The sequence below is a fragment of the Cynocephalus volans genome, chromosome 7 (assembly GCF_027409185.1).
Source record: "Cynocephalus volans isolate mCynVol1 chromosome 7, mCynVol1.pri, whole genome shotgun sequence".
Lineage (NCBI taxonomy): Eukaryota > Metazoa > Chordata > Mammalia > Dermoptera > Cynocephalidae > Cynocephalus > Cynocephalus volans.
In genome coordinates, this window is record NC_084466.1 from 66,247,134 (window position 1) to 66,269,882 (window position 22,749).

Sequence of the window (22,749 nt, forward strand, 5' to 3'; positions counted from 1 at the left end):
TCATGGGCTTGATTTGTGCCTGCTGCCTATACCACCTCTAGCATTCCACCTGAATACCTTCTGATTTTACCTTTAGTCCTTCTGTCCTGGCCCTGCCAACCAACCAAAATTATAATTCTCTATAGGACTGAGTTAAGATACTACCCCAAAGCTTCTCGATTTTCTGTCTTTCCTTTCCTAAGTCAGGCTCACAGACTTCCAGCCTCTATGTGACTGTTTCCCTGAATTGTGCTTGCCATTCCAGCTAATGGCCTCACCGTTCTCCTTATACTCTAAGCTAGAAACCTCAGATTTCTGTTGAGATAGATTAAGAGAGTCATTATCCATGTAAACAGAGCTAAGACCCCAGGGGTCATCTCAGTAATGGGACTGGTCCCTCAGCTCTGCATATGAGAAACTTCATCTTATCAGTAGTTCTCAATAAATCAACCTAATCCCACAAAACTCACATCAGATTTATTTTAACCCAGAATTCTGATTTATAAATTTATAATGGGGACCATAATGCGGGACTCTCCTTTCCCTTTACAGATTCTTCCAATTCACAATCCACAGTCTACTCTTCCAGAGAGACCTGGCTAAGCAGATGGTTATAAGAGGGTTCTCTGGAAGGAATAAACTCAAAGCAAAGACATCAAGTAGTCGTGAGAAATTTTTATTATAAACATGTCAGAATAATCTGAAAGTAACCAGTGTTTCTGTAGAGTATGCCCTTCTAGAGGAGTTTACATTTTACACCTCATGTGAATGTGAGAGTTTGTGTCATCAGCTCATCTCTGGTTGTCAGTGGGATGACAGATGTTGAAGTTAGATCATCCCTATATTCATTCATGAGGTGGAGCAGCTGGAGAGCACTTACCCAGCGCCAAGGACCCTGTGAAGCACATGCTCACTGTCTCTGTCTCTCATGCAATACTTGCAACTCTATGAAATAGATGTTACACATCCCTGCTATTGGTTGAATTATGTCCTCCCAAATGATATGTCCAAGTCCCAACCCCAAGTGCCTGTGGATGTGACCTTATTTGAAAATAGGGGTTTTGCGGATTTAATGTTAAGGTGCGGTCATACTGGATAAGGTATGGCCTGTGTCCTTATAAGAAGAGGGGAAGACGAAGACACACACACACACACACACAGAAAACGATGTAAAGACACAGAAGGAAAATGCCATGTGGTGATGGAGTCAAGAGAGTGGAATGATGTGTCTCCAAGCCAAGGAATACCAAGGATTGCTGGTGAACACCAGAAGCTAGAAGGGGCAAGAAAGGATTCTATATAGAGTCTGCACAGAAATCACGCCCCTGCTGGAAACCTGATTTCAGACTTCCAGCCTCCAGAAGTGTGAAAGAATAAATTTCTGTTGTTTTAAGCCACCCATTTTGTGGTACAGAAGCTCCTTGACTTATGATGTCCCTATAAACACCATCCTAAGCCAAAAATATTGTTAAGTTGAAAATGCATTTAATACCCCTATAAACCCATTGTAAAGTCCAAAAATTGTAAGTCCAACCTTAGTAAGTCCAGATGTTCCTTGACTTTCAATGGGGTTATGTCCCAGTAAGCCCTTGTAAGTTGAAAAATGAAAGTCAAACCACTATAAGTTGAGGACCATTTGTACTTTGTGAAGGTAGCCCTAGGAAACTAGTACAATTTCCATTTTACAAATGGAGTAAGGGATGCTCAGAAATGCTAATTTTCCCAATGCTAACTGCTTAGAGCTCACTGATTCCAAACACTTGAAACCTATACTCTGCTACTTCGTTGTTGGTTGATCTGGCCTATTAGGAGAGGGTTCCCTTTCTTTTCTATTAAAATCTTATTTTATTATAAGATAAATTATATCATCAGCATTTCCCCAAGTAAGATTGTGTAGAACTTTAGTTCTATGGGATGTTAGAATTTGTTGATGTGCAAAAAAGTATCCAGGGTCAAAAAGAGGGAGGGAAATTCTATGTAAATCAGGACTTTTTTCCCCTGCAGGACACCATAGAGCTTATAAAATGCATTGTGAATCTCGAAGAAGGCATACTAAAGCTTGCTGTGTTTCTCAGGCTGATCTGACCGTGGAAGCCTTTCTTTTACAGAGTGTCTCATGGGATTCATGTTCTGTGGAAGTTACTTTGGGACATGATGAATTCAAGGGGAAAAAAAGCACCTTTTCTTTTTTTTGACATGTCTTACATGCCAACCATGTTTTTTTTTTTTTTTTTTTTAAATTTAATTTTTTTTTTTTTTTTAATTTTATTTTGTCGATATACATTGTGGCTGATTATTGCTCCCCATCACCAAAACCTCCCTCCCTTCTCCCTCCCCCCTCCCCCCCAACAATGTCCTTTCTGTTTGCTTGTCGTATCAACTTCAAATAATTGTGGTTGTTATATCTTCTTCCCCCCCCCCCCGGTTTGTGTGTGTGTGTGTGTGTGTGTGTGTGAATTTATATATTAATTTTTAGCTCCCTCCAATAAGTGAGAACATGTGGTATTTCTCTTTCTGTGCCTGACTTGTTTCACTTAATATAATTCTCTCAAGGTCCATCCATGTTGTTGCAAATGGCAGTATTTCATTCGTTTTTATAGCTGAGTAGTATTCCATTGTGTAGATGTACCACATTTTCCGTATCCACTCATCTGATGATGGGCATTTGGGCTGGTTCCAACTCTTGGCTATTGTAAAGAGTGCTGCGATGAACATTGGGGAACAGGTATACCTTCGACTTGATGATTTCCATTCCTCTGGGTATATTCCCAACAGTGGGATGGCTGGGTCGTATGGTAGATCTATTTGCAATTGTTTGAGGAACCTCCATACCATTTTCCATAGAGGCTGCATCATTTTGCAGTCCCACCAACAACGTATGAGAGTTCCTTTTTCTCCACAGCCTCGCCAGCATTTATCGTTCATAGTCTTTTGGATTTTAGCCATCCTAACTGGGGTTAGATGGTATCTCAATGTGGTTTTGATTTGCATTTCCCGGATGCTGAGTGATGTTGAGCATTTTTTCATATGTCTGTTGGCCATTTGGATATCTTCCTTAGAGAAATGCCTACTTAGCTCTTTTGCCCATTTTTTAATTGGGTTGCTTGTTTTCTTCTTGTAAAGTTGTTTGAGTTCCTTATATATTCTGGATATTAATCCTTTGTCAGATGTATATTTTGCAAATATTTTCTCCCACTCTGTTGGTTGTCTTTTAACTCTTTTAATTGTTTCTTTTGCTGTGCAGAAGCTTTTTAGTTTGATATAATCCCATTTGTTTATTTTTCCTTTGGTTGCCCGTGCTTTTGGGGTCGTATTCATGAAGTCTGTGCCCAGTCCTATTTCCTGAAGTGTTTCTCCTATGTTTTCTTTAAGAAGTTTTATTGTCTCAGGGTGTATATTTAAATCCTTAATCCATTTTGAGTTGATTTTAGTATACGGTGAGAGGTATGGATCTAGTTTCATTCTCCTGCATATCGATATCCAGTTATCTCAGCACCACTTGCTGAAGAGGCAGTCCCTTCCCCAGTGAATAGGCTTGGTGCCTTTGTCAGAGATCAGATGGCAGTAAGTGTGTGGGTTGATTTCTGGATTCTCTATTCTATTCCATTGGTCAGTGTGTCTGTTTTTATGCCAGTACCATACTGTTTTGGTTATTATAGCTTTGTAGTATAGCTTAAAGTCAGGTAGTGTTATGCCTCCAGCTTTATTTTTTTTGCTGAGCATTGCTTTGGCTATTCGTGGTCTTTTATTGTTCCATATAAATGTCTGAATAGTTTTTTCCATTTCTGAGAAAAATGTCTTTGGAATTTTGATGGGGATTGCGTTGAATTTGTATATCACTTTGGGTAGTATGGACATTTTCACTATGTTGATTCTTCCAATCCAAGAGCATGGAATATCTTTCCATCTTCTTGTATCCTCTCTAATTTCTCTCAGCAGTGGTTTGTAGTTCTCATTATAGAGATTTTTCACCTCCTTGGTTAACTCAATTCCTAAGTATTTTATTTTTTTGGTGGCTATTGTAAATGGGCAGGCTTTCTTGATTTCTCCTTCTGCATGTTCACTACTGGAGAAAGGAAATGCTACTGATTTTTGTGTGTTGATTTTGTATCCTGCTACTGTGCTGAAATCATTTATCAATTCCAACAGTTTTTTTGTAGAGGTTTTAGGCTGTTCGATATATAGGATCATGTCATCTGCAAACAGGGACAGTTTGACTTCATCTTTTCCAATCTGGATGCCCTTTATTTCCTTCTCTTCTCTGATTGCTCTGGCTAGTACTTCCAACACTATGTTGAATAGGAGTGGTGAGAGTGGGCATCCTTGTCTAGTTCCTGTTCTTAAAGGAAAAGCTTTCAGCTTTTGCCCATTCAGGATGATATTGGCAGTGGGTTTGGCATATATGGCTTTAATTATGTTGAGATACTTTCCCTCTATACCTAACTTATAGAGGGTCTTTGTTATGAATGAGTGCTGAACTTTATCAAATGCTTTTTCAGCATCTATAGAGATGATCATATGGTCCTTGTGTTTGAGTTTATTAATATGGTGTATCACATTTATTGATTTGCGTATGTTGAACCAACCTTGCATCCCTGGGATGAATCCCACTTGATCGTGATGAATAATTTTTCGTATGTGTTGCTGTATTCTGTTTGCTAGTATTTTAGTGAGGATTTTTGCATCTATATTCATCAAGGATATCGGCCTGTAGTTTTCTTTTTTGGTTATATCTTTACCTGGTTTTGGTATCAGGATGATGTTTGCTTCATAGAATGAGTTTGGGAGATTTGCGTCCGTTTCAATCTTTTGGAATAGTTTGTGAAGAATCAGTGTCAATTCCTCTTTGAATGTTTGGTAAAATTCTGCTGTGAATCCATCTGGTCCTGGGCTTTTCTTTGTTGGGAGCCTTCTGATAACAGCTTCAATCTCCTTTATTGTTATTGGTCGGTTCAAATTTTCTACGTCTTCACGGTTCAGTTTTGGGAGCTTGTGTGTGTCCATAAATTTATCCATTTCCTCCAGATTTTCAAATTTGTTGGCGTATAGTTGTTTATAGTAGTCTCGAATGATTCCTTGTATTTCAGATGAATCAGTTGTAATATCGCCTTTTTCATTTCTAATTTTTGTTATTTGAGTCTTCTCTCTTCTTTTTTTTGTTAGCCATGCTAATGGTTTGTCAATTTTATTTATCTTTTCAAAAAACCAACTTTTTGATTCGTTGATCTTTTGAATTGTTTTTTGGTTTTCAATTTCATTCAGTTCTGCTCTGATCTTAATGATTTCTTTCCGTCTGCTAACTTTAGGATTGGATTGTTCTTGTTTTTCTAGTTCTTTAAGGTGAAGTGTTAGGTTGTTTACTTGCCATCTTTCCATTCTTCTGAAGTGAGCATTTAATGCAATAAATTTTCCCCTCAATACTGCTTTTGCAGTATCCCACAGGTTTTGGTATGATGTATCATTGTTTTCATTAGTTTCAATAAACTTTTTGATTTCCTGCTTGATTTCTTCTTGGACCCATATGTCATTAAGTAGAATGCTGTTTAATTTCCATGTGTTTGTATAGTTTCCAGAGTTTCGTTTGTTATTAATTTCTAGTTTTAATCCATTGTGGTCTGAGAAGATACATGGGATAATTCCAATTTTTTTGAATTTATTGAGACTTGATTTGTGACCTAATATGTGATCTATCCTGGAGAATGATCCATGTGCTGATGAGAAGAATGAATATTCTGAGGTTGTTGGGTGGAATGTTCTGTAGATATCTGCCAATTCCAATTGGTCTAGAGTCTTGTTTAGATCTTGTGTTTCTCTACTGATTCTTTGCCTAGATGATCTGTCTAATATTGACAGTGGAGTGTTCAGGTCCCCTGCTATTATGGTATTAGTGTCTATTTCCTTCTTTAGGTCTAATAGAGTTTGTTTTATAAATCTGGCTGCTCCAACATTGGGTGCGTACATATTTATGATTGTTATGTCTTCTTGATGGATCAGTCCTTTTATCATTAAGTAGTGTCCCTCATTGTCTCTTTTTATGGTTTTTAGTTTAAAGTCTATTTTGTCAGATATAAGAATAGCTACTCCAGCTCGTTTTTCTTTTCTGTTTGCATGGTAAATCTTTTTCCATCCTTTCACTCTTAGTCTGTGTGAATCTTTATGGGTGAGGTGGGTCTCTTGTAGGCAGCATATAGTTGGGTCCTGCTTTTTGATCCAGTCAGCCAGTCTGTGTCTTTTAATTGGGGAATTTAAGCCTTTAACATTAAGAGTTGTTATTGAAAGGTGTTGATTTATTCCTAGCATTTTATTGGTTGTTTGGTTGTCTTAGGTGTCTTTTGTTCCTTGCTTTCTGATTTACTGTTTGGTTTCTTTGTTTGTTGGTTCCTTAGGTTGTAGATAGTGTTTTTGTTAGCTTGTTTTCTCTTCATGAATGCCATTTTTATTGTACTAGCGGGTTTAGATTTTTCTTAGGTTTTTATGGCAGTGGTAGTTATTTTTCAGGAACCAAACCCAGTACTCCCTTGAGGATTTCTTGTAAGGGTGGTCGTGTGGTAGTGAACTCCCGCAGTTTTTGTTTGTCTGAGAAATATACTATTTGCCCCTCATTTCGGAAGGATAGCCTTGCAGGGTAGAGTATTCTTGGCTGGCAATCTTTGTGTTTTAGTATTTTGAAAATATCATCCCATTCCTTTCTAGCTTTTAGGGTTTGTGATGAAAAGTCTGATGTTAACCTGATTGGGGCTCCCTTATAGGTGATTTGACGCTTCTCTCTTGCAGCTTTTAAGATTCTCTCTTTGTCTCTGAGTTTTGCCAATTTGACTATGACATGTCTTGGAGAAGGCCTTTTTGGGTTGAATACGTTTGGAGATCGTTGAGCTTCCTGGATCTGAAGATCTGTGATTTTTCCTATACCTGGGAAGTTTTCTGCCACTATTTTGTTGAATATGTTTTCAATGGAATCTCCATTTTCCTCCCCTTATGGAATACCCATGACTCGGATATTTGAGTGCTTGAGGTTGTCTGATATCTCTCTCAGATTTTCTTCCATGTCCTTGATTCTTTTTTCTTTCTTTTTGTCTGCTTGTGTTATTTCAAACAGCCCATCTTCAAGTTCAGAGGTTCTCTCTTCAACTTCGACAAGCCTGCTGGTTAAACTCTCCGTTGTGTTTTTTATTTCGCTGAATAACTTCTTCAGTTCAGCAAGTTCTGCTACATTTTTTTTCAGGACATTGATTTCCTTGTATATTTCCTCTTTCAGATCCTGTATTCTTTTCCTCATTTCATCATGATGTCTAGCTGAGTTTTCTTGTATCTCATTCAGTTTCCTTAGAATTATCACTCGAAATTCCTTGTCAGTTATTTCAAGGGCTTCTTGTTCTATAGGATCTAGAGTATGAGATTTATTAACTTTTGGTGGTGTACTTTCTTGATTTTTTGTATTTCCGGTGTCTTTTTTTTGGTGTTTATTCATTGTGGCAGGGGGTTTCACAGTCCACCGGTTTGAGACTAATGACTAACTAGGATGTTGCTGTGGTTGCCAATTTGGTATGGCTCCCGCCGTGACTGCTCAGTTGGCCTCTAGTGTCTTGTGTGTGTGGTTGCCTCGGGTCTTGGGCTTCTCCGGGGATCCACCTTTCTGGTCAGCTTGGACTCTGCTGGGCTGGTGGATCACGTACCACAGGGTGTGTGATCTCTGCTGAGCTTTCACTTCCTGTACAGGACTTCTCCCCGTTCCGTGTGCTCTGGCCCAGGCTGTTAGATCGTGCAGTGGCGACCCCACCGGGTGTGTGGTTTCTGTCTAGTCTCCGCCTCCCTGGCTGCACGTCTCCCCCCTCTGTGCACACTGTGCTGGGCTGGGGTGTGTCTTCTGCACCCCTCGTCTATCAGCTGGGCCTTCAAGACCCTGCTCAGCACCGCCTCGCCCAGGAAGTCTACCAGGTTTCTGCTTGGCACAGACGACCGGTCTCTCTGGGTGCCTTTGTAGCACTGTGTAGATCTTTCTCGGGTCTTGTTCACCTTTGTATCCCCCCGGTATAAACCGAGTCTAGTGCCCGCCTGCAGCCTGCTCTCCGGCAGGTTCAAGCGGACCTGGGAACTCTCCTACCACACTATTCCCAACCAGAAATTCGTTAGGCTTTTTTCCAAACTGGTGGTCGCAGAGATGGTATCTGCCTCCCAGTAACAGGAAGTTTACCGGGGCCGGAGTCCAGGGTGTGGTGGAGTGACAGTCGGCCCGCCCGTACTTCCTTGCCCTCCCGACACTGGCCGGGGACGCCCCAAGCCCCTAGCCCCACCAGAGAACCGCGGTGGGAGTGGGAGAGGAGGCTGGCCCGCAGGCTCCGGAAAGCCCCACGCCAGGCCAAGCAAATGGGCTCAGTGATGGCCGAGCAGGGCGGAGCTGCCCGCACCTGGGAAAATGGAGGCAGCACCGGGGCGGTGAGTGGCCTGGTGCTGCAGGCGGGAGCCGCGTGGGCATCCACCCCCCGAACAGAGCTGTGCCAGGGATCACTCACAGTGCTGTGCCAGGTCGGGTGTTCGCTCTCTGTCTCTGGTTTGTCGCCTTCCGTGTTCTCGGCGCTGCCGCCTCGGGCTGTTCAGTCGCGGCGCAGCTCGGGCGCTCCCAGGAGTCTTCTCTAATGCCGGCCTGAAACTTCGAATCCTGAATAGGGCAGCTGGCCGCCTTCAGTGCGGCCCCAGCCTCCGGGATCCTGGCTGCATCCACAGCAGCCCTGGAGCCGTGTTCCCTGTTTCAAGACTCGCTTTTGCAGCTAAGAATCAGTTCTTTTCCTGCTCCACACTTCAAAGCTGTTGCCTGTAAATGAGGCAGCCTCTCCTGCCGGGGGCAAAGTGGCGTTGAGCCCCCACGACCGGCCAGCAGCTGTAGTCCTCCCTTAAGAGATGGTGAGAGGAAGGTCCACAAGTTTCCTGGCTGCCTGAGGCCCAGTGGCCGCCTTTTACACCTCAGCTACTCCGCGCCAGCCGCCGCAGCCGCCGCCATCTTGAAACTCCGTCAATGTACAATTTTTACATGACAGAAGTTTTGAATTAATTACGTGAGGGAAACAAATATCAGAAGGGATATGTAGAAGAAAAGTTATCTTTTGAAGTGTTTTTAAAAAACAGTTATTAAATTTTGTCAGCAATCAGTTAAGTTCAGAACAGTAGCTATGGTCTTGGAAAAATACACCAGAGAGTTTTGGTTTTTTTCTTAAGAGGCAGAAGACCATAATGGGTCAAAAATAACAGGATGAAGATACTGAGGATCTTATTAGTTAATGGAGGCAGACAAAGTCCAGTAACAGACAAGATGGGCAGCATAGTAAAGGGAAAGAAAGGGGCGCTAAAGAATCCGAAAGTTAATTTTGTTTTTTCTTGTGTGAAAGCTGTCTGCTTCTGTGGTCAGACATTTGCTCTACTGTTTTAGGCAGAAGCTGCCCACTTCTATAAGTCGACACCTTCTGGAGAATTTCTAAAAATCTTCGGTTTGAGATCTTGGAAAGGAATGGACTTCCAGTAGTTGGGTGGAAGTTCTATATGTCATTTTAGTTGGGACATATGAATCCAAGATTAAACTATTGGAGTCTTAATGCTATGCCAATTGTTGACAGTACCGAATAGGGTTTTTTCTATTGAGAAGTTTTTCTCTGATATCTCTTCTGGAAGAATGAACATCTAGGCTTCAGATCACAGACAGCATGCTTAGGAGGATGTTTTGGAAATGTAACTTTCATGCAGTAGTCACATTAGATTTTAATAGGGTAGAATCAAAGATCAGAAGTAATTCCCAAATGCATGATGCAGTTTCTTATGAACTCAGAAAGAGATAACTTGTGAGTCCTAAAGATTGGTCTTATTTTGTTTTTTTGGCAGCTGGGTTTGGTGATCCGAACCCATGACCTTGGTGTGATAAGGCTGCGCTCTCACCAACTGAGCTAATCAGCCAGCCGAGATTGGTCTTATTATCATCAAAGCCAATGGGATACTTTGGCCACTGGAAGTTGAGGTTTTTAGAAATCCTTTAGTTCTTGTAACTTTTCCCAATGTTTGTGGATGATAAGGACAGTGAAGTCTCTAAGTAAAATGTAAAACTTTACAGTTCTTTAATAATGGTACCAATGAAATGTGTGTCTCTATTACTGGAGAGACAAATTGGGATTTCCCAACCTGGGAATATAAAATTAAGCCATTTTTTTCTACCATTACAGACATAGCTCTTCAGCAAACACCAGAAAAGCATTAAAACACTGTGGGAATAAACAACAACAATGAGAACATATTCACAGACCTTCTGGAGATGTTCACAGGGGTCTCGAGGCTTTGGTTGTCCCTGTTTTACCTTTACAGTCCTACTAGGATTGTGCGGATGCAGGTAGAGGATGCACTGGAACATCCTTGGCAGTCCCCCTAAAATTACCCCACCAATGCTGGTTTAATAGCATTGCCAGTTTATCACTGCTGTTGTAGGAATATCATGAAGCAGTTTTGCTAAACTCTGCTTTTATTATTGCTCTCCTTAGGTAATAGCAAAGCATCTCAAGGTTCTTTAATTCATTGCCTATTTTATAGGGATTCTTGTGGTGTCAATAGATCTCTTCATTTCTTTCTTTCTTTTTCTTTTTTTTTAAAGATGACCATTAAGGGGATCTTAACCCTTAACTTGGTGTAGGGAATCTTAACCCTTGACTTGGTGTTGTCAGCACCACGCTCTCCCAGATGAGCTAACCGGCCATCCCTATATAGGGATCCGACTCTTGGCCTTGGTGTTATTAGCACCACACTCTCCCAAGTGAGCCACAGGCTGGCCATAGATCTCTTCATTTCTAAAGCATTTTGAATTCATGGACTGACCTAAAATCATGTGCCCTATATCAGCATAAGTATTTGTGCTTTTATCTCTTGTCAGCTGGCAAGTCTGGATCAAGGCAATTAATTTAGCCATCAAACTTATTTTATTTCTTAAAAAAAGCTTTTATTTCAACCAAATTCAGGTCTGTGATAGCATAGCCTACTTGGCAATTCTTAGTTTTTCTTTTTTTTAGTATGAACCAACAACAAACAAAATTAAGTGAGTGATATCCAAGGGAAATTCTAGAAGGTTCATGCGAGGTATGGATAGTTCCCCAACAGAAGTAACCAATCATGGTCTTCTTTTTTTCACAGATGAGAGGAGAGTAGCTGGGTTTAGAGTTTTACAGTGATGCATGGTGGTAATGTTTGAAGAGAAACTAAAACAATTGCATAGGAAATTAGGTGACTAGTTGAAAAATCCTGAGTTGTTTCTATCAATAAAAACAATAGCAAAATTAAGTTTAGTGAAGACCCTGGAACTAAGTGAGTAAGTTGACTTAAGCCTTCTATAAGTGCAGCTACTATGGCTCTTAGACAAGACAGCTATGCCATGGCTACTGGATCTAATGCAAGACTGAATGATGATTCCTGGGTAAATGAGTCAGAACCCCTAGTCCTGGTTCAGACTTTTAATGACAGAAGAAAAATGGGTTTGCAAATCTAGAATCCTGGAAAAAAATCTTTTGATACACAGTTGTTACAGTGATCTTTGTGCTTAAATGTGATCATGTTTCTTTTAACTTAAAAAAAAAGTGTTTAACCCTTAAAGATATTTATATTAGCATTCTTTACTTAAGTATCATTAGGAAAAAATTATTTTTTAAATTTATCAGCTTTTTATTACTAAGTTTGATAAACAAAAGAGCTCTTATAATAGTTTTATTCATTTATTTTTAAAAAGGGATTAGAAATCCAAATCTCATAATAGTTTTAAATTAATTAAAATTCAAAGGATATTTAAAAATCTGATTATTTCTATTGTCCTTTCTTTCACAGGATGAAGGTAATCTGTGTTATCTAATGGTCATTAAAGGAAACCCAAAGATAGTGTTTTAGTCTGTTTTTGTTGCTTATGACAGAACACTTTAAACAGGGTAATTTATAAAGAAATAAAATTTATTTCATACAGTTTCAGAGTCTGGGGAGTCCAAAGTCCAGGAAACACATCTGGTGAGGACTTGGTTGGTGATGATTCTATGGTAACACAGGATATCACATGGCAAAATGGCTGAGCAAGAGAGCTAACTTGCTCACTGGCTGTCCTTATAAAGCCATCAGAACCATGCCATTACCAACTATTACCATCAACCCATTACTCCATGAATGGATCAATCCATTCACTAGGGCATGGACCTCACAATATAATCACCTCTTCAAGGACCCACCTTTTGATTACTATAATAGGATTTCTCACCCTCTTAATGGTCACAGTGGGGATTAAGTTTCTAATACATGAAACTTTGGGGGACACAATTCAACCCATAGCAGATAGTTTAGGCACAGAAGACATATTAATAGCTTAATTATTCTGAATTTGAGTCTTGAATTTGGGAAAGGAAGAATCAAGAACAGTTGTTTAAGGAGATGAGCTATGAGTCATGAGTATCTAGAGTCAAGAAATAACATTGTAAAAACACACAGGAATCAACAATAGTTATTAGGAACTTTGTTGCTTTGCCTCCCATGAATTTGTCACCCCTTTTCCCCTGGGTGACAGAGCTGCCAAAGATTACTCAAAGCCCATCTCTTCTGAGCAGTGAGAAGCCTCAAAAAGGGGTTAATCTCCCAGGACCCTCAAGAGCGAGGCGTTCCTTCCATTTGGAAAATTAACCACGAATTGGGGTTCTCTGCCTGCATTTATTCTTCAGACCAGGAAGTTACATGACAAGGACACAGGTGGGGTTTTTGCTAAGTACAGTTGAACAAGTTTAACAGTAGAAGCTGGTAATATGCAATTAAGTCGATCCACTAACAAAAGCTTGATTTTAGCAAACATTCTCTTCTTACAGCAATTTCCCAGTATCTTTACATATCAATCAGTAACCTGTCTGTCTTTGAGCCAGCAACCTTGCTGTGTTACAATTTTTTATCTTACAACAGAGACTATATAGCCTGGGGAAATTTTCCTGCCCTTTGCAAGGTCAATATTTGAAACCGCAAGGCTTTGGAAAACCAGGCCTTTGAACATTTGTTTTATGCATACTCTAAAGAACTTAACTTTTATTTTTTTTTAAAGCAAAGAATCTTTTAAAGAATGAATTAAAAGTGTGTCAAAAGCACTGAAAGTTAACAGAATATATTATTGACAAATAGAAATCCTTACTAATAAGGACATAAAATAACTTAATTATTTCATATTTTAAATACCCAAATTCTAATTTTACTCTTTTTGTACATTATTCAGTTAGTAATCTGCAGTATAACTTTAATTAATATACATGTATACATTTAGACATACACAGATATGTAAATATATAAATAGATAATAAATTTAAGATGTTTATAGCTTCAAAATTAATTCTATTAAATAAAATAATGTGAATATCATATTACATTTACCATCTAAATAAACTGTTTCAACTTTCCTAATAAACAAACAAGACCATATTCAATATCCTATATACATACTTGCATTTCTCTGTATTAACCATTTATATTAATTATTATCTTTAAAGTAATGTCTTTCTTTTCTTCAGGCACAAAAGAAACAGGAAAAAAAATCAAAATTATTTAGATATTTTTCTAGTAGCACTTATTTCATATAATTTAAACAATTTTGATGTATAAACATGCATCATTCAAAGGCATTTGCATACTTTGTTAATCTATTGCCATGTTAAGAAATAAAGCTTAAAATTATATTTAGTGACCAGCATTTGTATCTCTTTCTTATTTAGAAATTTTCTATTCATCCAAAGATTTATTAATTAACCATTTGTCTAAGACCTTAAAGTTAGTTAAGGATCAGAAAATCGCAATTTTAGTTAACTTATTAAATCCTTATGATTTGTAGCCCTGTAAGAATTTCATAAAATTAAACCTTTAAAAAGACATTCATTATTATCATCCATTTTAGTTTAAAACAATTTTATACATATAATTTTAAATTTTGAACAAGTTATAGAAATAGTGGAATCTTGTTTAACTCACATAACCATTGTAGGAAATTCAGTTTAATCGAAAGAACTTTAACCGTGGCCTTATAAAGACCAAAATATTGTGCTGACACTAGTTTTCATATTAAGTAATTTTTTGAAGACTCTGAATCATGCCAAAAATTTAATCTTCTTTTAACTTGAAAATAATACCTTTCTTATTTTCTCATAATAATAATAATAAAAGCTATAATGCAAATATACTCTTAGTGTCCACAAAAAGAAACACAATTTAATAACTTTTTCTTTCTTTTTTCCAGACATTTTGACTGTTTATCTAGATGAGATATTCCTAGAATGTGCTCATAAAAAGTAAATGACTCTTTTGATAAGGTAATCAGTAATTTCCTAAGAGAGGGGAAAAGAAAGGAAGAGGAATAGAGAGGGAAAAAAGAGAGAGAGAAAGACAGAAAAGGGAGCCTGCGTCAGGTGAATTGAAAATGAACACTAAAAAAGGCTAATTGTTTTCTCTCTGAAAAGAGAGAATAAAGTTTATATATAGAAAAACAGATATTGAAATATAATACAAAGAAAGAGTGACATTAAAATTGGTTTAAGCCCTTGGCAATTTTATCAATTAATCTAATAAGAAAGCCAACTTTATTGACCCCCAAGAATGGAAATAAAGGAGGGGTTATCTCCAACTTTAAACCAAAGAATCTCTCCTAGACAAACAAAACCATCTCCTCTTGAAGGTTTCTTCACTTTTTGTTCTAAAGTGCCTCTCAGGTAAACAATCTTGTTTATGTCAAAAATTTCCCCAGAGTGGTCATTGCAATTCCATATTGTCCCTGGTGAAGTTGTGCCGGTTGTAGAGATAAGCACGCAAGTTTGCATTGCAGTGAGGAAGCCTGAAGGAAACAGATATCTGGCCTGGAAGAGGTATAATTTTAGATTCATTAGAGTCCACAAGAGCTGCTATGGTCTATAAGAATGACTTTTTATCTCTGGAATTTGGTCAAAGGTCAGTTGTCTCCAATCAGGGCTGAAAAATGAAATAAAGTAGTTCTCAGGGTCAGAAAGACGAAGTCCCTAGAAGTTTTGAAATGGTGACCCGCAACAAAATTTGTTCAAACAATAAAGTCTGTCCAAGGAAGGCCAGTCCTTCTGAACTCTCAGCCCCTGGGCCATCTGAGGACAGACTTGTGGAGCCTTTGCTTGTCCTTTCCTTCTAGACTTTTCTTCTTCTAGACAAAGAACACTCAGGGTGATAGACAGACTATAGAAAAGTTGTTAGAAGGCTAGGAAACAATTTTCCCAACTTACCATATTTTAAAATCTGATCAGGTAATTAAAAAGTCTCAGAGTTTTTATTCCTAGGAAAACAAAATAAACATACTGCTGAGGGTTCTCAAAAAAGTATCAGAGCTCAATTCAGTGTAAACTTATCTCTAGCCATGGGCAAGAGTGTCAGATGTGTGTACTCTACTGAGTTGAGGGTATGTGCTCAAAGCAGCAAAGACTTCAGATGAATATTGGTGAAACTGTTTTTGTCAACGCTCCCCACTACAAGACAACCAGAAACACACCTGTAACTGAACAAGTTGGCTTTATTACCAATTCCAACAAGGCTCCTGAGAGCCTTCTCCCATTTTTCCTGGGATCACCTCTCCGGGTGTACAGTGTGCACAGGTTGGGGAGGAATGGTGTGTGGGGAGAAGGGGCCCTTGTGAAATCCACGTGTTCCTAAACACAAAAACTATTGAGCAGTTCTTTCTAGATGGAATTCTGCAGTCATCCTAGGGCATCCTTTTCAAAACATATCTACATGTTTTTTAATTAAACTCTTCATTTTGAGATCATCATAGATTCTCATACAGTTGTAAGAAATAATAGAAAGAGAAATACCTCCTATCCTTTTCCCAATGGAATTGTAATATCACAGCCAGGATATTGACAATGATACAATTATGATACAAAACATTTCCATCACCACAAGGATTCCTCAAGCTGCCCTTCTGTAGCCACACCCCACTCTCCCACCCTCATTGTCTTCTTAATCCTGGGCTCTACTAATCTGTGTTCTCCATCTCTATAATTTTGTCATTTCCAGAATGTCATATAAGTAGAATCATACTTTATATAATCTTTTAAGATATTTTTCATGCAGCATAATTCCCTGGAGAGTTATCCTAGTTATTGCATATATCAATAGTTCACTGTTTTCATTGTTGAACAGTATTCCAAGGTATGTATGTACCACAGTTTAACTATTGAAGGATATTTGAGTTATTTCCAGTTTTTGGCCTTTACAAATAATGTTGCTATAATCACTCATGTGCAGGTTTTCATGTGAACATAAGTTTTCACTTCCCTGGGATGAATGCCCAGGAGTACAATTACCAGACTGTATGGTAGTTGCACAGTTACCTTTTTTTTTTTTAAAGAAACAGCCAAGTTGTTTTCCATAATGACTGTATCCTTTTACATTCTCACCAGCAATGTATAAGTAATTCAGTTTCTCTGTATTTGGTGTTGTCACTCCTTTTTATTTTAACCATTCTCATATGTGTGTAAAGATATATCATTGTGGTTTTAATTTGCATTTTCCTAATGGGTAATGATGTTGGACAATATTTCATGTGCTTATTTGCCATCTGTACATCCTCTAAAATGTTATGTCTTTTGCTTAGTTGGGCTTTTTTGGTTTTGTTTTGTTTTTACTGTTGAGCTTTGAGAATTCCTTATATGTTCTAGATAGTCTTTTGCCACATATGTGGTTTGCACATGTTCTCTCTCAGTCAGTGGCTTGCCTATTCATCCTCTTAATAGGGCCTTCTGCAGAGCAAAAGTTTTTCGTCTTGATGAAGTCCAGTTTATCATTTTTTTCCTTTTATGGATCATGTTTTGGGTGACAAGTCTAAGAACTCTTTGCCTAGCCCTAGATCCCAAAGAAGTTCTTCTGTTTTCTTTTTTCCTAAAAATTTTAGAGTTTTATGTTTTACTTTAAGTCCACAATCTACTTCAGTTAATTTTTGTATAAGGTGTGAGGTTAGTTCAATGTTCATTATTTTGCCTATAGATATCCAATTGCTCCAGCACCTCTGAAAAGACTATCATTTCTCCATTGCATTGCTTTTGTACCTCTGTCAACAATCAGTTGGGCATATTTGTGTAGGTCTATTTCTGGATTTTCTATTCTGTCCTATTAAACTATGTGTTTACCCTTCAGACAATACCTCACAGTCTTGATTACTCTGGCTATAAAATAAGTCTTGAAATTGAGTAAATTAATTCTTCCCACTTTATTCTTTTTCAAAATGCTATTTTAGTTCCTTTGCCTTTCTTTATAAATTTTAGAAGAATCTTGTCTATATCTACAAAAAATATCTTAAAATGATTTTATGGGGAATTGCATTAATTCTGTCTTTCAGTTTGGGAAGAACAGACAGCTTTATTCTGTTAAGTCTTCCAGTCCATGAATATGGTATGTTTCTCCATTTATTTAGAACTTTCATTTCTTTCATCAGCATTTTGTAGTTTTTGGCATAAAGTCCTGTACGTGTCTTGTCAGATTTATACCTAGGTGTTTCATTCTATTTTTCAATGAATGTAAGTGGTATTGTACTTCTAATCTCAGTGTGTCCACATGTTCATTGCTAGTATATAGAAATATAATTTATTTTTTTATGTTTATCTTGTATTCTGTGACTTTGCCGAATTCACTTATTAGTTCTAGGAGGTTTTTGTTATTTTGTTTTGTGCATGTGTTTGTGCATGTGTGTGTGTGACAGAGAGAGAGGGGATTTTGTAGATCCCTTGAAATTTTCTGTGTACACAATTATGTTATCTGCAAATAGGTAGTATTTTATTTCTTCCTTTCTAATCTGTATGACACTTATTTTCTTTTATGACTTATTTCACTGGTTAAAACTTACAGCACTATGTTGAATAAGAACAGTGAGAGTGAACATCTTTGCATTGTTCCTGATCTTAGGGGGAAGCATTCAGTCTTTACCATTAAGTTTAAGGTAATCTGTAGGGTTTTTGTACATGTGCTTTATCAAATTGAGAAAGTTCTCCTCTATTCCTATATCTCTGAGAGTTTTGATCATAAAGAGTATGAAATTTTGTCATATGCTTTTTTGTGTGTTCATTTATATGATTATATGATTTTTCTTTTTTAGCCTGTTAATATGAATTACATTAACTGTTTTATGAATATCAAACCAGCCTTGCATCTATAGGATAAATCTTACTTATTCATGGCATAGAATTCTGTTTATATATTGCTAAATTCTATTTGCTAATATTTTGCTATGGGTATTTTGTATCTATATTCATAGGAAATACCGATTCATAGTCTTTTGTTTTGTCTTATGCAATCTTTTTCTGGTTTTGATATCAGGATAATACCAGCTTCATAAAATAAAATTAGGAAGTATACCAATTTAATTTTCTTAATAGTTATAGGGCTATTCAAATTGTTTACATAATATTGGGTGAGGTGAGATAATTTGTATTTTATGAGGAATTAGTTCATTTCACCTAAGTTGTCAAATTTCTTTTGTTGTCTGAAGTATCTATAGTGATATTCTCTGTTTCATTCCTGATAATGGTAATTTGTGTCTGCTCTATTTTTTCTTTTTTCAGTCTTACTAGAGGTTTGTCAATTGTATTGATCTTTTCAAATAACCAGTTCTTTGTTTTGTTGATTTTCTGTTTTCAAATTCCTTGATTTCTGCTGTTTTCTTTATTATTTCCTTCCTTTTCCTTACTTTGAGTTTGTTTGTTTATTTATTTCTTTATTTATTTATTTTAGCTTCTTGAGGTGGGAGCTTACATTATTGACTTGAGACTTCTTTCTTTTGTAATGTATGTATTTAGTGTTTTATAGTTCCCTCTTAGCACTGCTTTTACTGTATTTCACAAATTTTGCTATGCAGTATTTTCATTTTTATTCAATTCAATATATTTTTTGGTTTCCCTTGAGATTTCCCTCTTTGACCCATGGATATTTAGAAGTGTGTTGCTCAGTTTCCAATTGTTCAGAGATTTTCCTATTATCTTTCTGCTGCTGATTTCTAGTTTAATTCCATTGTGGTTAGAGAACACATTCAATATGATTTTCAGCCCTTTTAAATCTATTGAAGTTTGTTTTATGTCACAGGATATGGTTTATCTTGGTATATGTTCTGTGAACACTTGAAAAGAATGTGTATGCTGTTCTTGTTGCATGGAGTGTTCCATAGATGTCAATTAGATCCTGTTGATTGATGGTATTTTTAGTTTTTCTATATCCTTGATGAGTTTTTTGTCTACTTGCTCTATTAATTGATGAGAGAGAGCCTTGTGGTCCCCAACTATAATTGTGGACTTGTCTCTCTATCCTTTCAGTTATGTCAGTTTTGCTTAACATATTTTGCAACTGTGCTGTTTGGTGCCTACCCATTTACAATTGGTATGTTTTCTTGGTGGATAAATCTTTTCATTGTTATATAATGTTTCTTTCTGTCTCTGTTAATTTTCTTTGCTCTGAAGTTGATTTTATCTGGTACTAAAAGAGCCACTACTAATTTCCTTTCATTTGAATGACATGTATTTTTCCACCCTTTTACTTTCAATCTGCTATACTGCTATTTGAAGTGAGTTTCTTGTAGACAGTGTATAATTGGGTCATATTTTTTTATACATATTCTAGTCTGCCAATTTGTCACTTAATTGGTATATTTAGGCCATTTATATTTAATGTAGTTATTGCTACACGAGGGATGTCTGCCATTTTATTTTTTGTTTTCTGCTTGTATAATCTGTTTTCTTTTCCCTGCCTTCCTGTTGGTTACCTGAACACTTTTTGGAATTCCATTTTGATTTTTTTGTAGTACTTTTGAGTATATCTCTTTGTATGGCTTTTCAGTGGATGCCCTAGGTATTACATTATACTGGTATATACGTTAGCATCATCATTTTACCAGTTCAAATGAAGTGCAGAAACATTACTTCCCTTTATGTCTCTTTACTGTCCCCCATTTATAATATAATTATCTTAAATAATTCCTCTACATCCATTTAAAACCACATCAGCCAGTTATAGTTTTTGTTTCAACCAACAAATGTAACAGACTCAAAAAGAGGAGGAAAGCCTACTGTATTTACAATATTTTTGCTTACCATGTTCTTTCTTCTTTTCTGATGTTCCAAGGTGCTTTCTTTTGTCAATTCCTTTTAGTTTAGAACCTTCCTTTAGTCAGTCTCTTTGGGTAGATTTTCTGGCAACAAATTCTTAGTTTTCCATTAACTGAGAAAGTCTCAATTTCCCCTTTGTGTCTAAAGGATATTTTCGCTAGATAAAAAATCTTAAGTTGGCAGGTCTTTTCTTTCATCACTTTAAGAAATGTGCCATTTCCTTTTGTCCTCCATAGTTTCTGAAGTGAAATTTGCTGTCCAGTATATTTACATTGTGGTATCACAGGGAGGCATTCACATCCACATGGGCACTAGGTCACAAATTCCCCAAGTTTGAGGCTTTAGTTTCAACCAAATAAATGGTTACTCTACATTCTGTGAATTAGTAAATTTATCATGAAATATAATGCAGCATATGGTAAAGTCTTAACTGATATTTTTCAACTAAATTTCAAAGAAAACTAGTATTTTTCCCTATTCCATTAAAACCTGGAAAGGTATAATCAGTGAGCAGGAGGAAAAAAGGAAATATACAAAGTAACTTTATTTGTATCTGTTTCTTTTTAATCCAGCATGGAGAAAGAACTTATGTCCTTGCCTCCATCCATCTCCATATCAGAAATGGAACCAAATGACACCTTCAACAATAACAACAGCAACAGGAACTGCATGATTGAAAACTTCAAGAGAGAATTTTACCCAATTGTATACCTGATAATATTTGTCTGGGGAGCCTTGGGAAATGGCATTTCCATTTATGTTTTCCTGCAGCCTTATAAGAAGTCTACATCTGTGAATGTTTTCATGCTAAACCTGGCCATTTCAGATCTCCTGTTCATAAGCACACTGCCCTTCAGGGCTGACTATTACCTCAGAGGTTCCAACTGGGTATTTGGGGACCTGGCCTGCAGAATTATGTCTTATTCTTTGTACGTCAATATGTACAGCAGCATTTATTTCCTGACTGTGCTGAGTGTTGTGCGTTTTCTGGCAACTGTTCACCCTTTCCGGTTTCTACATGTCACCAGCATCAGGAGTGCCTGGATCCTATGTGGGATCATGTGGATCTTTATTATGGCTTCCTCAATAATGCTTATGACCATAGGCACTGAGCAAAAGGGCAATGTCACATCATGCTTAGAGGTGAATCCCCATAAAATTGCTAAACTGAAGATCATGAACCACCTTGCCTTGGTGGTGGGCTTCCTGCTACCATTATGCACACTGAGCATATGTTACCTGCTGATCATTCGAGTCCTATTAAAGGTGAAGATCCCAGACTTGGGGCTGCGTGTTTCTTACAGGAAGCCACTGATCACTATCATTATTGCCTTGATCATCTTTCTCCTGTGTTTCCTGCCCTATCACACTCTGAGGACCCTCCATCTCATCACGTGGGAAGTGGGTACATGCAGAGACGGGCTGCATAAAGCCGTGGTCATCACGCTGGCCTTGGCAGCAGCCAATACCTGCCTCAACCCTTTGCTTTATTACTTTGCTGGGGAGAATTTTAAGGACAGACTAAGGGCTGCGCTCAGAAAAAGTCATCCACAGAATGCAAAGAGAAAGTACAGCTTTCCTGTTTCTGTGGAGTTAAAAAAAGGAAACAAGAGTATAAGGAATTATTAGGTGAGAACTGTTCTTGTGTCTTTGTGTCCACCTTCATTCCCTCATAGTCTCCAAATGCCTTTGTATTTACCCATTCCCAACAAATGTCAATTCCCAACATTTAATTAACATGGTTGTGTTAATAAGACCTACTTCAAAAATTTCATGAGGTATATTTTCAGTGATTGAGTCTAAATGAGGTATATAGGAGGAAAATTCCTACTAGAGTCTTGTATGCTGAAATGTCAAATTGGAGGGAAACGCCAAGCACAGTGGATCCTACTTTTCATCAGATTCTGCACCAAATCTCTAACCCATCAGAAATTCTAAACTGTTAACTTTAAGTCAGCCCCAGCTTCCCCCGCTTCTCCAGCTCCCCTTCTCTCTTCAGTCTCATGAGATATAGGCAATTGACAAAGCTGCTGGAGGCCCCAGAGCAGACAAGAAGTGAATTCTAAGAATTCACAGGAAAGACTTTGTGCAGAGGAAAGCTGCCTTGTAACAAAGCAGAGTCAAGGTCCTAAACAAGGACAGTGAGAGAAAAGGGGGAAGAAAGACTGAGGCAAGAGAGAGCTGGTGGTAAGCAGAAGGAAGGAGGAATTTTATTTTGCACTGTTAGAAGGGCTCTAGCACACTGAAAGCAAGAATGTTTTCTTTGCCTCTCTCTTGCCAGGGGATTAGAAGGGACAGGAGTAGGAGGAGGACCTGGGGCATTGCCTTAGGGGATGGAGGAATTGTGTGTCGAATCAGGGAGAAAGGGGGTCATGAATGTGCATCCCGGTTTTACTTTGAGATTTGGGTTCAGACTGAGTTCACTGCAGTTCTCATTCCTGCCCTTTAATCCACTGGGATGGGAGCCAGAATGAGGAAGGTGGCCCTAAGGGTGCGGGTTGGGCACTCAGGGAGAGGGTGGGTGGAAGGCGAGCTGAGCTGCGTAGGTTGTCATACCTCTGAAATTCTACCAACATTCTGTCTGAACATGAGTGGAGCTGTGCTGCCTTCACTCACTTTGAGAGAATGTAGAAAAGCACTGGTG

The 22,749-nt window shown here is 37.9% G+C and overlaps 1 protein-coding gene across 1 annotated transcript in view; it reads left to right on the top strand.

Moving 5' to 3' along the window:
- Positions 1-21,768, top strand: part of CYSLTR2 (cysteinyl leukotriene receptor 2) — a 35,746-nt gene extending 13,978 nt beyond the window's left edge. Inside the window, exon 2 of the mRNA XM_063101652.1 lies at positions 20,678-21,768. Within this exon, the coding sequence (XP_062957722.1) occupies positions 20,679-21,734 (1,056 nt within the window). The 5' untranslated portion in view covers position 20,678 and the 3' untranslated portion in view covers positions 21,735-21,768. The remainder of the gene's footprint in view (positions 1-20,677) is intronic.
- The last annotated feature ends 981 nt before the right edge of the window (positions 21,769-22,749 follow it).